Source organism: Monopterus albus, unplaced genomic scaffold (assembly GCF_001952655.1).
Source record: "Monopterus albus unplaced genomic scaffold, M_albus_1.0 scaffold26.1, whole genome shotgun sequence".
Classification (NCBI taxonomy): Eukaryota; Metazoa; Chordata; class Actinopteri; order Synbranchiformes; family Synbranchidae; genus Monopterus; species Monopterus albus.
In genome coordinates, this window is record NW_018127906.1 from 3212325 (window position 1) to 3225189 (window position 12865).

The following is a 12865-nucleotide window of genomic DNA, read 5'->3' on the forward strand; positions in this document are numbered from 1 at the left end:
TTTAAGTGTGGACATGAAAAACAGTACTAGAATTGAGGAGTTTAAATATAAATATAAATGTATGTGTCATTCAAGATATATGCAAGAATAAGAGATTTAATCAAGAATGCATGAAGGAAACACTCTGTTTTAAATTTTCTGTGTATTACTTGTCTGGTGCAGAAGAGAATTACCTATGTAGAGATACTGCTTGCAGCCAATGATGCATGAAATTTTTTGTATAAGATGATGTTATGGGGTAGGACTGGATAAGTCTGACTTCTTCCTACTCCATTCAAACATGTACTAGGTATAAGCAAACTGATTCTGGATTAGCATTGGTTGATCTGTGTAATTATGTGTGTGTGTTGATGTCATTTGTTCTGCATGTTTGAAAGAATAAATCAAATCAAATCAAATCAAATCTTTTTAACAACACTTTCTGCCCCCACCCCCCACCCCATTAAAATTTTTTACCTGATAGCATAGTAATTGCCTTATACATAATATAAGACCTAAAGGGTTTTAAAAATTGTTAATATATAATTAAAGGTATATCAAATCTCATGAACCGCGAGAGTTTAGAGTGGTGAGGAAGAGGCATTCCGGCCCTTCCAGTATCCCCCAGTTCACCTTGTGCATAAATCTGCCTTGCTAATCCAGACTAATGTGGACCACAAGGACCTGAGTAAACAAGTGAAAGAGGTCGTTTGGCCTTCACGCCTGGCTGATCACAGTGTGTGTGGTCTCAGTAGTGGTTAGTGTTTGCAAAGTGGTTTGCTGCTTTTACCTTTGTTAACTCTCCTCTCTCCAGTGTGGAGACCTGTATTCTGCCTTTTATAGTGATACCAGTCTGTGGTGAGATGGGATGGCTCGGGGGCATACCAGTACACACACTGATGTAACTGTAGTTTCTGTTATTTGGGTTATGTCATCTGGGTTCCCATTATAGATTGCATTGCTGAATATGCACCTGGGCAGAGAAACTGACTGCATGTATTTTTCTCACCTCAGTGAAATGTATTTAGCTCATGGCAGATTTCATTTTATTGTAAACAACTTGACTTGTGGTCTGTGTCTTTGGAAAACTATCGATCTTTAAAAGTTTTCGTGAAATAAGAAAAGCAGTTCTGTTTGAGGCTTTGTGAGTTTTTCGGACAGTCCAGCAGGTTTTATTTGTCAGGTTAGCGAGTTAGTTAGAGAAGTGTTGTACACTTTTAAAGACTTTTCTCAGGCATACAACACCAGCTTGGACTGAGGTTTTGTCTTTTGTCTCGTGTTTTCCATCTTACGTTTCTTCTGCTCTGTATTTTTATTGTGATTTTTAATATTTCCTTGTAAATAAAATGGGTGTTGTTGTTGCGACATTAAATGATGCATTGCAGTGGTAATTGTTTGTTATGTGTGTCATCTGCAGGTTGCCCAGACCTTCTACATCACCATCAAGCCGGTAGATGACTCCCTGCCTCTGCTCCAGGTTCCTGGCATGAGGGTTCAGGAGGGTGTGAGGAAGACCATCACCGAGTTTGAGCTGAAGGCCACCGATGCAGACACAGAGGTAGGACACTGGCTGACCATGTTTAGACAAGAGTAGAACCTCCAAATGATTGTGCTGCATTAGCTGCCCTCTGCTGGGATTTCTCTGGCAATAACTGTATTCTGTTGCTTCGAGGATAGTCGGTTAAATCTTTCAGGCTGTGAGTCTCCGTGCACTCCATGAGTTACTTCAGTAACCCTTGAGAACAAAAGAACAACTGTGCATTGTATTTCCATGTAGGTGAACTCAACCATAGTTAGAGAGTTTGTTCTGGGTCAGAAAACTCCTGCCTCTGGTTCATCTTCAGCAGTGAACCTTTGGGAAGACACCCTCACTGACAGACACCTGTCTGTCATCCCTCTTCCTCTTCCTCCTTCAGGCAGAGTCCATCGTCTTTACCATCGTCCAGGCTCCTCGTCATGGCACCATCGAGCGCACGATCAACGGCCAACACTACCGACAGACAACCAGCTTCACTATGGATGACGTCTACCAGAACCGCATTAGCTACAACCACGACGGCTCCAATTCACTCAAGGACCGCTTCACCTTCACCGTGGCCGACGGCACCAACCTACTCTTCATGGTGGAGGAGGGTGGCAAGGAGGTAACAGTGTGTGTGTGTGTGTGTGTGTGTGTGTGTGTGTGTGTGTGTGTGTGTGTGTGTGTGTGTGTGTGTGTGTGTGTGTGTGTGTGTGTGTGTGTGTGTGTGTGTGTGTGTGTGTGTGTGTGATGTAAAACCTGACATTTTGACAACAGCAGGAAGGCTAAATTTGCTGTTAGATTGAGTGCCAGCGTGTGTACGAGGCAGCTTCCTGACATTTTAGATCTAGATGATTGAATTAGCAGAGTTAAGGCACATGTGGGTGTGTGTATTTAAAGGTCGGTGTTTGTGTGTGTGTGATTGCTGGTGACGGTAGGCGCGAATCAGCAGTCTGTGTGTGTGTTCTTGTACTTTTTGTGACGACCTGGCTCAGTTGTTGATCTAGAGAGTGACACTTTAGAAAACATCTTTCAAGAGACACAACTGACGACATTTTGGAAACTGGGAAGATCTTTGGAAAGAGAATACATTTTAAAAAGTTAGAACGTTTATGCAGAGTCAGGACATTTTTTAGAAGTAAGGACATTTCATAAAGTGACGGCAAATTTGAAAGGTAGGATATTCATAGGACATTTTTGACGTTAGGACATTCTGGACCCTAGAAATATTTATGGAAAGTGCAAACATAATTGAAATGTTAGAACATTATGTGGGAAATGTCAATATGTTAAAAAAGTGATGGTATTCTTGGGAATTGGGGACATTTTTAGAAATGAATGACAAATGATGGACTTGGAATGTGAGGGCATTATAGAAAAGTTGTGGGCATTTTTGAAATGTAAGAGCATTTTACAGAGCGAGGATGTGAAATGGTACTGTATGTGGGGACATTTTTGGAAAATGTGGATGTAAAGCGATAATATCCTTGGACTATGAGGACATTTTTGCTTTTTACTCTTTAATATGAAGCAGTGTGCACAAAGCAGAGTGATCTTAGCCCCAAAGATAGTTCCCTTGGAATAACTTTTAGATGGCTGAAGAAGTTGAACTATGCACCACTTCACAAGAAATTAGAGAGAAGCCAGAAAAGATATGTGGCAGACTTTAGTATTTTCCTGGTTCCTACCCTGATAATAATCTTGTAATCCTTTACATTTGTCTCATGAGCCTTTGTGGCCCAGTGGTGGGGCTGATCAGAAACCACTGGTCTACAATGCATTAAAAACACGTCCTCACACGTCTGGTACACACATCTGTATACGTGTGCTGTTAATGTAAGCTTTATGGTGGTAGACATGAGCAAGCCTCGGGGTGGACTGACTCCTTGGTTTGTCGTCTCAGCCGTCCCTCCACCACCTGTCATTACTAAGTGGTCCGTATGATTAAATTCAATGACAGCAGAATCGCACACGCTTCTCAGGCTTGTGTCTATTATCGTTCCATCACCTGGGGCCACGTGGATCAGCGGTCACACACATTTTGCAGCAGGAGGACAGTTGGTGGCATTAATGCTGCCGCTGTTTGAGCTGAATTTGTTCCCACTGGAGGTCCACTGTTATTAAATAATGTATGAGCACCTATAAACCATGTGGATGGAGGCATCCGTCAAATGGCACATGTCAAAGTTGGCCTTAACAGCATCTGTGTGATGACAGGGTGCCCTTTCTGTATTCCCTCATGCACCTCAGACACAATGCAGTAACTAGTAATATTGAGGCAGTTTATCTGATTTAACCAATCATCAGAGTGTGAAGGGGGACAAATCAATAAAGTAATAACTTGCAGGCCTTGTTTTTGCCCTGTCACATTCCATGTATATCCATTTAATGAGAACTTTTTCCACTTTGAGTTGATGACTTGATCTAAACACTCACAGTGACATCTGCACATTATCCCATGTACCAGGACCCTCAACCCGATGTTGCTGCTGACTGGTAGAGTGTAACTTCTGGACATTGTGGCATTATATTCATCCCTACTATATGGGGATCTAGGCAGAAAGTTGAGGGACCGATGCCCAAAAACCTGGGCTAATAAAACCACATCTAAGGCAGTTAAAATTTTTTTTGTGACTGTCCCTTAAATTCTTCCCTAAAAGTACCGTCTCCGTACCTCCACCATCTTTGAAAGTAGATGTCTTTTATGTCCACTCCTTTGGTTTTCCAGATCGTGACAGCTGCTCCCCAGAAGTTCAAGATTGACATCCTGCCAGTTGACGATGGCACACCGCGTATCGTCACCAACCTGGGCTTGCAGTGGCTGGAATACATGGACAACAAGGTAGAAATCTAAAGATATGCTTTGTTCTGTCCAGTGCCATGATGAAGACGAGTGTTTTCACTTTAACATGTTCTCCCTTGGATTTTAGTATGAACACACGATCATAAATAAAACATAAGATAAAAAGGTTTGATGTTTGATAGGTGTAAAAAGGAGTGATGGGCCCAGTGATGGAGATCTTTTTCTTTTTTTCTTCAGAAAATAGCTTTTATTCACTTTGATGATTTTCATTTTTTCACTGCAACATGAAAAAACAGGACAAAGGACATAACAGAGACAACAAACATTAACAAAGGGACAAAGGGATTTTTACATTTAGTTTGTGTGTGTGAAAGTGTAGGCGTGTCCACTGCTATGCCATGTGACATTCAGTATATATTAAAGAAAAATTAAATTAAACCAAATAAATAATTAATAAATTCCTGGTAGAAAGGGGTGGGGGGGGAGCGTGACTGTTGGACCAAGCGCATGCCGCCCTGTGTGATTACTCAGTAGCCGATGGTGTCATCATATGTTCTCTGTCTTTGAGACTGACAGCGGTGCAAAGAGAAGGGCTATCACTGTTTGCTCATATTGTGCAATTTACTTGCTCCCCCTGCTGGTTCAAAGATCTCATCACAACGAATGCCAGTCGTTTCTATCGTAGACTCTGTTAGTGTCACTTCATTCATATACCCTGAGTCTGTGCTGTGTTTGAACAGCAGGTAATTAAGTCTTGGATGTTTTATCAATGAGGCAAATTGTCATAATGTTAAACTCTTGCATCTGCTCCTGACAACAGGAAAGAAAGCAAAGTAAAAAGTGTGTTCCAGCAGGACACAGTCTTTTTTCAAGAACAAAATACCTTCTGTTGTGTGTGGTAGACTTAACAAGCTGATCCTGGATCCTTTCAAATTGGTCTTTCTTTATGGATCAGTTGCTTGTAACATTGACATACCTTTTTATAATTAAAAATATTATTGACACATAAACCCCTAAAAGCTAAATTTAAAATAAAGCTGTGATAGTTTTGTCTTTTTAAATGACAACAGCTGCTGATCCAAAGGATTCGGAGCCACTAACAGAGCTGCAGCAGTGGTGTGCTGAGTCTGTCTCTGTTGTGGCAGGAGCTCTGTGGGTGCACGTTTTACCTGAAGGGCACCTGAATAAAAATGACAGCTGAGTATCAGTGTCTGTACTGAACTACCCACTGGAGTCCTGGAAAAACAGCTTATGTCAGGATCTTAATCTGCATCAAGCTTGTGAAAACACTACATACAGTGCTGGGCAAGCAGGGAGGGAGTATATGAGCCCGTAGACACTTTGGCATGTTGATAAACTGTAAACTACAAATTAATCTTAAGTATAGCTGTGCTCGCCCAGGTTGTTTGACTCAGTTCTGTCTGATGTCTGGTCAGGCCACCAACCTGATCACCAAGAAGGAGCTGCTGACCATGGACCCAGATACAGATGATGGACAGCTGGTTTATGAAATCATTACCGAGCCAAAACACGGATTCCTGGAGAGCAAGCTCAAACCCGGCAACCCCATCACCACATTCACACAAGGTACATGGTTCTGCCTCTGTCTGCCCTGGTGCTTCTGTCTCAGATGCATGGTAACATATTACAGCACGTATCCTGTGGTAGTCCTTTCCCTCTGAGGTGGCCTCTTCACAGTAGCTGATGGTTGTTTTGTATTCAGTAAATGGACTTATACTTGTACAGCACTTTTCTATGCATTTATGCACTCAAAGCATTTTTGCTCACTGGCACTCACACACCGGGGCGTGCAGCCACCGGCAGCAACTTTGGGTTCAGTGTCTTGCTCAGCAAGTGGACTGGAGAAGCCCAGAATTGAACCACCAATTCTCCAGTTAGGAGACGACCTGCTCTACCTCCTGAACCCCAGTTGTGCTTGATTGGTTCCTTTTATTTATGTATTTTTGACAAACAAGCTGTGCACGGCTGCTTTTACCACAGCCATTTTTGTTTGATAGTGAAGTGAGGTTTTATAGCCATTAATCAACTTGAGGTTCTAGTTAGCGTCAGCACAGCTTGTTTTTTGTAATGTTGCCTCTCTGCCCCATCCTGTTTTGGACTGGGATTCCTACATTTGTCTTCATTTTCTGTCTTGTCAGAGGGAGAAGGTTTGAGGGGTTAAGGACAAAATCTTTCCCCAACCTTCCTGCCTGTCTGCTCTTTTCTTGACTGAGAGTTTTGATCAAACACACATCAGCAGCTGTGGGAGCTTTTCCTTTGGTTTCCCCTGCTTCCCATTTCAGTGTTCTCATCATGAGCCTGCTTATCTTCACCTGTAGGCTGCAGCCAGGGATCAGTGTCAGTGTAAAATGTTGATCCTCTTGGCTGGAGAGCGACTCCAAACTGTCACTTCAATTTGTGGCATTGTCGATTTGGAGCTTGTGAACGTCATTTTCTGAATAATAACAAATATCCAACAAGAGAAATAAATAAACCTTTCACCCTGAGAGAAAAAACCATGAACATGTGGTTGGGGGTTAGTTCGAGCTGTCGACATTATCCCGGTTAACGGACGCTCTCATACTGAGCCACGATCCAGCACTCAGTCTGAAAATGTGTGTTTGGATATTAGTGCATTTGTTTGTGTGGCCCCGTTTAGCACTGCTCATCTCTGTCAGTGTTTTATGTCCTGACAGTCATCTGAACATCTTTCTAGCACAGGCGCTCTCTTTTTTTTTTTGGCTTCACGAGTCGGTCACGAGACTCATCTTCATTGTGAAGTTTTTTTTCTCTCAAGTATTGGAAAATGTCCCGAGGCTGCAAATTACAGAATCATTATTTCAGAGAAAATACAATCTTCACAATGATTTATGTTACTGAGATTCAGTGCCTGGATTTCCATTTTCCTCCCACTAAGGTCAAAGTGAAATCCTGGCTAAAGGTCAGTGTTTTTTGGCACATTGAAAATATTATTTTGATATCAAAATTTATTTTTTCACATGCTACCATGATCTGCTGTTCTTCCCGTGATGTGTAATGGACTCCCATCTTTTTGGTGACCTGATCTGGGAGATGAGACGAAGCACTAAGCGAATCAGTGAGTTAAAGGAATTCGGTGTTTGATCTGTTAATCTGAGCTTGTTCCTTTCTAGCCGATATCAATCTTGGTCTGATCCGCTACGTGCTGCATCAGGAGAACGTTCAGGAAACGATGGACACCTTCAAGTTCCTGGTCAAAGACAGCAAACCAAACGTGGTCAGTGACAACGTCTTCCACATCCAGTGGTCCCTCATCAGCTTTGAGCACAAAAGGTTTGTGTCATGTAGTGTTTTTACTGAAACTAAGATGTTTGTTTACTCAGCAAAAGTTATTATTATGAAAATCATTGCTCAGTGAAGAAACTGGTCACAGTTTTCCAGGAGTTTTACCAGTTCGTACCTTCCTGGAACTTTGCTCTTTTTTGTTTTGTTTTGATTTTTTTAATAAAGTAAAGTAACCTCTCACTTCCTGTGATAACTCCACAGCTACAATGTGAGTGAGAAGGCTGGTACAGTGGCAGTGACAGTGAAGCGAACAGGAAACCTGAACCAGTACGCCGTCGTGCTGTGCCGCACCGAGCAGGGCAGCGCCACCTCCACCAGCAGCGACGGATCGCATCCAGGCCAGCAGGACTATGTGGAATATGCTGGGCAGGTGAGCAGTGTCAGATTCTGATCATTTTGTTTGTAGAGCTGTTGTTTAGGAAGTTTCAAAACAAAACACCAACATTTCGGCCTCTTTCTGCCTCTGGGTTTGATTTTCTACATCATTTTGGTTGAACAACAACCTCTGATCTCACATTCCTGTATTACATCAACTTTTTCTGTTTTGTCTAACATTGATATTAAATTCATTACCTGATAATTATTAATTTAAAACGTATGATTTTTCTTCAAGACTATTGTAAAGACTTTCAGGTTGGTCTAATTGGAATTGTCCCTGTCCAATAATTTGCCTTGAGAACAAACTTTCCCAGTTTAAAGTTTGTGCTTAGCCTTTCAAACATTAGCTTGTCACCACTAGATTATACTGGATTTTACTGATGGGTTTTGACATACACTGATCAAAGAATACAAGAGGTTCCTATTCTGCATCCTCCATCATCTGTGTCCTTTGGTTTAATGCATTGCTGTTATTCTGTCATGAGAGAAGCCACATGACCAACACGACTATTGTCCCATTAATTCTTAGGTACAGTTTGATGAGCGTGAGGAAATCAAGCTGTGCACCATAGTGATTAATGATGACAAGGTTTTTGAGGGAGCCGAGAGCTTCCACGTGGAGCTGAGCATGCCTGTGTATGCACTGCTGGGCGGAAACACGCGCGCCATTGTCAACATCAATGACACAGAGGATGAACCGACTTTGCAGTTTGATAAGAAGACCTACCACGTCAACGAGAGCACCGGCTTGATCCATGCTCCTATTGAGAGAAAAGGTGAGGAACACTTCTAAACATCCCTGCTAACCTCTGCAGCTATTCTCTCATTTAATTGTCCCATTTTTATTTCAGTGAAGGAGACTTTCTTTTCATGTGCTTGACAAATTTCCATATGTTTTCCACATCTGCTGTTGCAACACTTCTTTAAGACCTTATGATGCTTAAACGGAGTGATGTTTGAATGTTTGTACCTGGAAAATAGTTAGTAGGCATCCATTCATCTATCCAAACCCAGCTGACAGTGGGCGAGAGGCGGTGTCCACCCTGGACAGGTCGCCAGTCTATGACAGGGCTGACACTTAGGGACTTAGAGTGACTAAAACCTCTAATCAGAACAAAGAAACCCTCAGGCCCTGTCCAGTCCCCTTGAATGTTTGCTTTACTCTTCACTTGTAGAAGCTGTGTGTTTAGTGTATCGTGGTTAAGTGGAAGTCTGAAAATGTACGTACCTACAACCTCACATTAGCTAAATGAAATCTCTAGCCATATTCCTCTTGATAAAATTTACTATAAGCTTCATTGTAAAGAGGACGACTTCTTGAAAGCATGGCTTCCACACATGGAACCCTTGGACTGTTGAGTCTCTAGGACTCTAGGAAAGGTGTCTGACCTGTATCTGTGATAATGGCCACTTAAATATCTATGTATTTTAGTTATTTGAATTATTTTTCCTGTTGCTGTTGCTGTTTGTTTTACCACTCACCCAAGGGGATGGGTTGGATTTTGGAATGGAAAACAATAACTTTACAATAAAGGAAAACAATTTAAAAAATAAAATGTATATTTTAGAGCAGTACAAAGTTGCAGAGTCCTCTGCTGCAGAGATGTGGTAGCCAGCATGTGACCAGCAGTGACCCTCCCTCTCCTTCCTTGTTTCACTCAGGTGACACTTCCAGCACCGTGTCAGCTCTCTGCTACACCGTGGCCAAGTCGGCTCAGGGCAGCAGCCTCCGTGCTCTGGAGTCTGGATCCGACTACAAGAGCCGCGGTATGACCAGTGACAACCGCGTCATCTTCGGCCCTGGGGTCAGCATGTCCACTTGCGACATTAAGCTCATTGATGACAGTGAATATGAGCTGTCTGAGGAATTTGAGCTGGTGCTGGCAGATGCCTCTGATAACGCCCGTATAGGGGACGTGACGGTGGCCAAGGTTGTCATCGATGGACCCAACGATGCATCGACTGTCTCTCTTGCAAACGCCTCCTTTACTTTCAGTGAAGATGCAGGTATGAGCTGATTTCTTACAGCCACCTGTTTACAGAGGAGCTGTATGGATCTCATTTCTTTCTGCAGTTGTTCTCCATCACCAAGAGAAATTAAGAAATTAAGTTACACTCTCCTTTCAGACATAATGGTGGGATATACTATTTAAGAGAAATGTGAACATGTAATGATCTCCATGGGGAAATTAGAAAGGACAAGAACAGTCGTTGGACAGGGAAATTCCTAACTGCTCAATCCAAGGGTGTATTAATTTCATGTGGGTATAGTCTCTGTGGACCCCCACCCTTTGTTAAAGTCTTCTTAATTTAATTTGGACCCAAGAAGACGTTTTGAAGTGGGACACCCTTACAGATTGATAGTAACCTCTTGGAACAATTACAGGCTGCTCTTTCCAAGTCAGTGTGTTGGCTGTTAAACTATGGCACATATAATCGTAACAGCATTTTAACTTAAAAGCTAGTGTCATTTGTTACTCAGAAAAAAGATAAATGCACCGCCGCCCCTCCCTCATCTCTCGGCCAGTCTGTCTGGCTACTACTTGGACATAGCTTCAAAGGCAACAACCATGCAGCACTGAGCTGTCAGCACAATTAGTTGCTGTGAAAGTAGCTGTAAAATTCAGTTTCTCTAGCGATTTATTCTGCTGCTTAATAGTCTGTGACTTAAGTATCTTTAAAATTGCAGCCCAAAGCAGACTTTGTAAAGCAGGGCTTTTGATGGTCACCAATTATTTTAGGCCGTCATCTGTTTGCCTCAGGATATAGATGCCTCAGGGTACATCTATGCTTTTTGTCTCCAGGCACTATTGAAATACCAGTGCTGCGCCACGGCAGTGATCTGTCCTCTGTGACGTCGGTGTGGTGCGCCACCCGACCTTCAGAGCCTCTCTCAGCCAGCCCCGGGGTCGACTACATCCCCAGCTCCAAGAAAGTGGAGTTTAAACCTGGAAAAACTGAGGAGGTGAGGAGAGAGTCTCTGCAGCACAGCATCAGACTGTTTCATTTCATCAGGTCCAGCAGCTATCTCAGAGTATTTATGTCTTCCTCTGTGCTGAAGCAGTCTTTTGGTGCTAAGAACATTAGAAGCCACCCTGACTTTGCACAAGGTACAGTAGCACATCTTTAAAAAGCTTGCTAACGCTGGCCTCGTGTTTTTTTACAGACCTGCAGTTTGACCATCATGGACGACATCCAGAATCCATCTATTGAAGGATCCGAGACCTTTGTGGTCTTCATCAGTTCGCCTCAGGGTGCTGTCCTCCAAGAGCCTTATGAAGCCAACGTCATCATCACCGACACCTTCCAGGACAGTATGTACACACAAGTGACAGACTTTAAAACATTCATTTAAAATCAGAGATGTATCTCATTCTTCATTGGCACCTCCTCGTAGCTTACATACTTTGTCAGCTTCCTCACAGCTATCATCCTATCTCTCAGTTCCCAGCATGCAGTTTGAGAAGAGCACCTACACTGTGAAAGAGAGAGACAGCGTCCTCCACATCCCCATCATCCGCACAGGTGACCTGTCCTTCAAGTCGTCGGTGCGCTGTTTTACCCGAACCATGTCTGCCATGGTGATGGACGACTTTGAGGAAAGGAGGAACGCTGACGAATCACGCATCACTTTCCTCAAAGGAGAGAAGGTGGAACGTTTATCAGATGCTACTTTGACTCTGTGTGTCTTTGCTGGCAGTTACCTGCCCATTAAAATCTTGTTTGTTTGTTTCCCAGGTGAAGAACTGCACTATTCACATCAATGATGACTCTGTATTCGAGCCTGAGGAGGAGTTCCAGGTGCATCTTGGGACGCCACTGGGTGACCACTGGAGCGGCGCCATGGTGGGCGCTAGTGACATCGTCACCATCACCATCACCAATGATGAAGATGGTAAGCAGTCATCTTATGATTCAAAGGGGCAGAAAGTATAATGAGAGCAGTGAGAATTCATAGTCTCCTAAAAGTACTCGGTCGCTGCACTTACATGTTGCTGCTTTGTGCTGTTTTGTAATTGTTTCTTTAATTTGTATTTAATGTTTTAATCTAATTTGCATTCTATTGATTTATCTGTGTATGCATCTCAGTGTTTATCTATTGGTCTACATTGTGCACATTCAAATATGCTAAATAAATAAACTTGCCTGGCCTTCACATAGAGTAAATATGCTGATGTACTTATTAGGGCATAGTTTCATCATTGATTAATCTGAAGATTAGTTTCTCAATTGCTCAGTTAAATTGTCTTCAGTTTTTCTCATCAAAATACTTGTCAGCTATTTGTCAATTGACTGATCAATTAATTGACAACTCATTGCAGCTCTAGTGCTGATGAAGGCTCATTGACTGCTGAGCCGTTACTAATTTAGTAAAACTAATTAACCAAATTTTTCTCATATCATGGTTGGTGGTGTTTTTAGAGACTTATTCTCTTTGGGTTGTTTTTTATTGGGGTAATTTTTAATAATGTTTTTGTAAATTAATTCAGTAGCAGTAAAATTATTGTACACATTTATGTTTTTTTATTGTTCATTTTATTGCTTAGTTTGTAGACTAGTCATGTTTACTGTTGATGATAATATATTAAGCATCTCTGTATACACGGAGTTGCCAGCATGTTCCTGTAGGTACACCAAGTTAAAACTTCAAACTGATAAAAAGTCAGACACATAAGACTGTAGAAACGGCTCTCGGTGAGACACAACAATTCCAGCCTTTCTACTCACCTCTCAGTGACTGATCATCATAGCCTTCATAATGGAAGCATTTATCGCAGGACTGGCGTTTTATCGGCAGTAGGTGTACTTGATTACCCATTAACTGAGTGCATCACTTAGAATAGAAGGAACCATCGGTGGGC

The 12865-nt window shown here is 42.3% G+C and overlaps 1 protein-coding gene across 1 annotated transcript in view; it reads left to right on the plus strand.

Annotated features, from left to right (window-relative positions):
- Positions 1-12865, plus strand: part of fras1 (Fraser extracellular matrix complex subunit 1) — a 212874-nt gene that overhangs the window by 189084 nt on the left and 10925 nt on the right. Inside the window, exons 48-59 of the mRNA XM_020595163.1 lie at positions 1397-1537; positions 1896-2123; positions 4227-4340; positions 5738-5888; positions 7454-7613; positions 7827-7995; positions 8533-8779; positions 9666-10010; positions 10808-10968; positions 11170-11317; positions 11448-11653; positions 11742-11898. Of these exons, the coding sequence (XP_020450819.1) occupies positions 1397-1537; positions 1896-2123; positions 4227-4340; positions 5738-5888; positions 7454-7613; positions 7827-7995; positions 8533-8779; positions 9666-10010; positions 10808-10968; positions 11170-11317; positions 11448-11653; positions 11742-11898 (2227 nt within the window). The remainder of the gene's footprint in view (positions 1-1396; positions 1538-1895; positions 2124-4226; positions 4341-5737; positions 5889-7453; positions 7614-7826; positions 7996-8532; positions 8780-9665; positions 10011-10807; positions 10969-11169; positions 11318-11447; positions 11654-11741; positions 11899-12865) is intronic.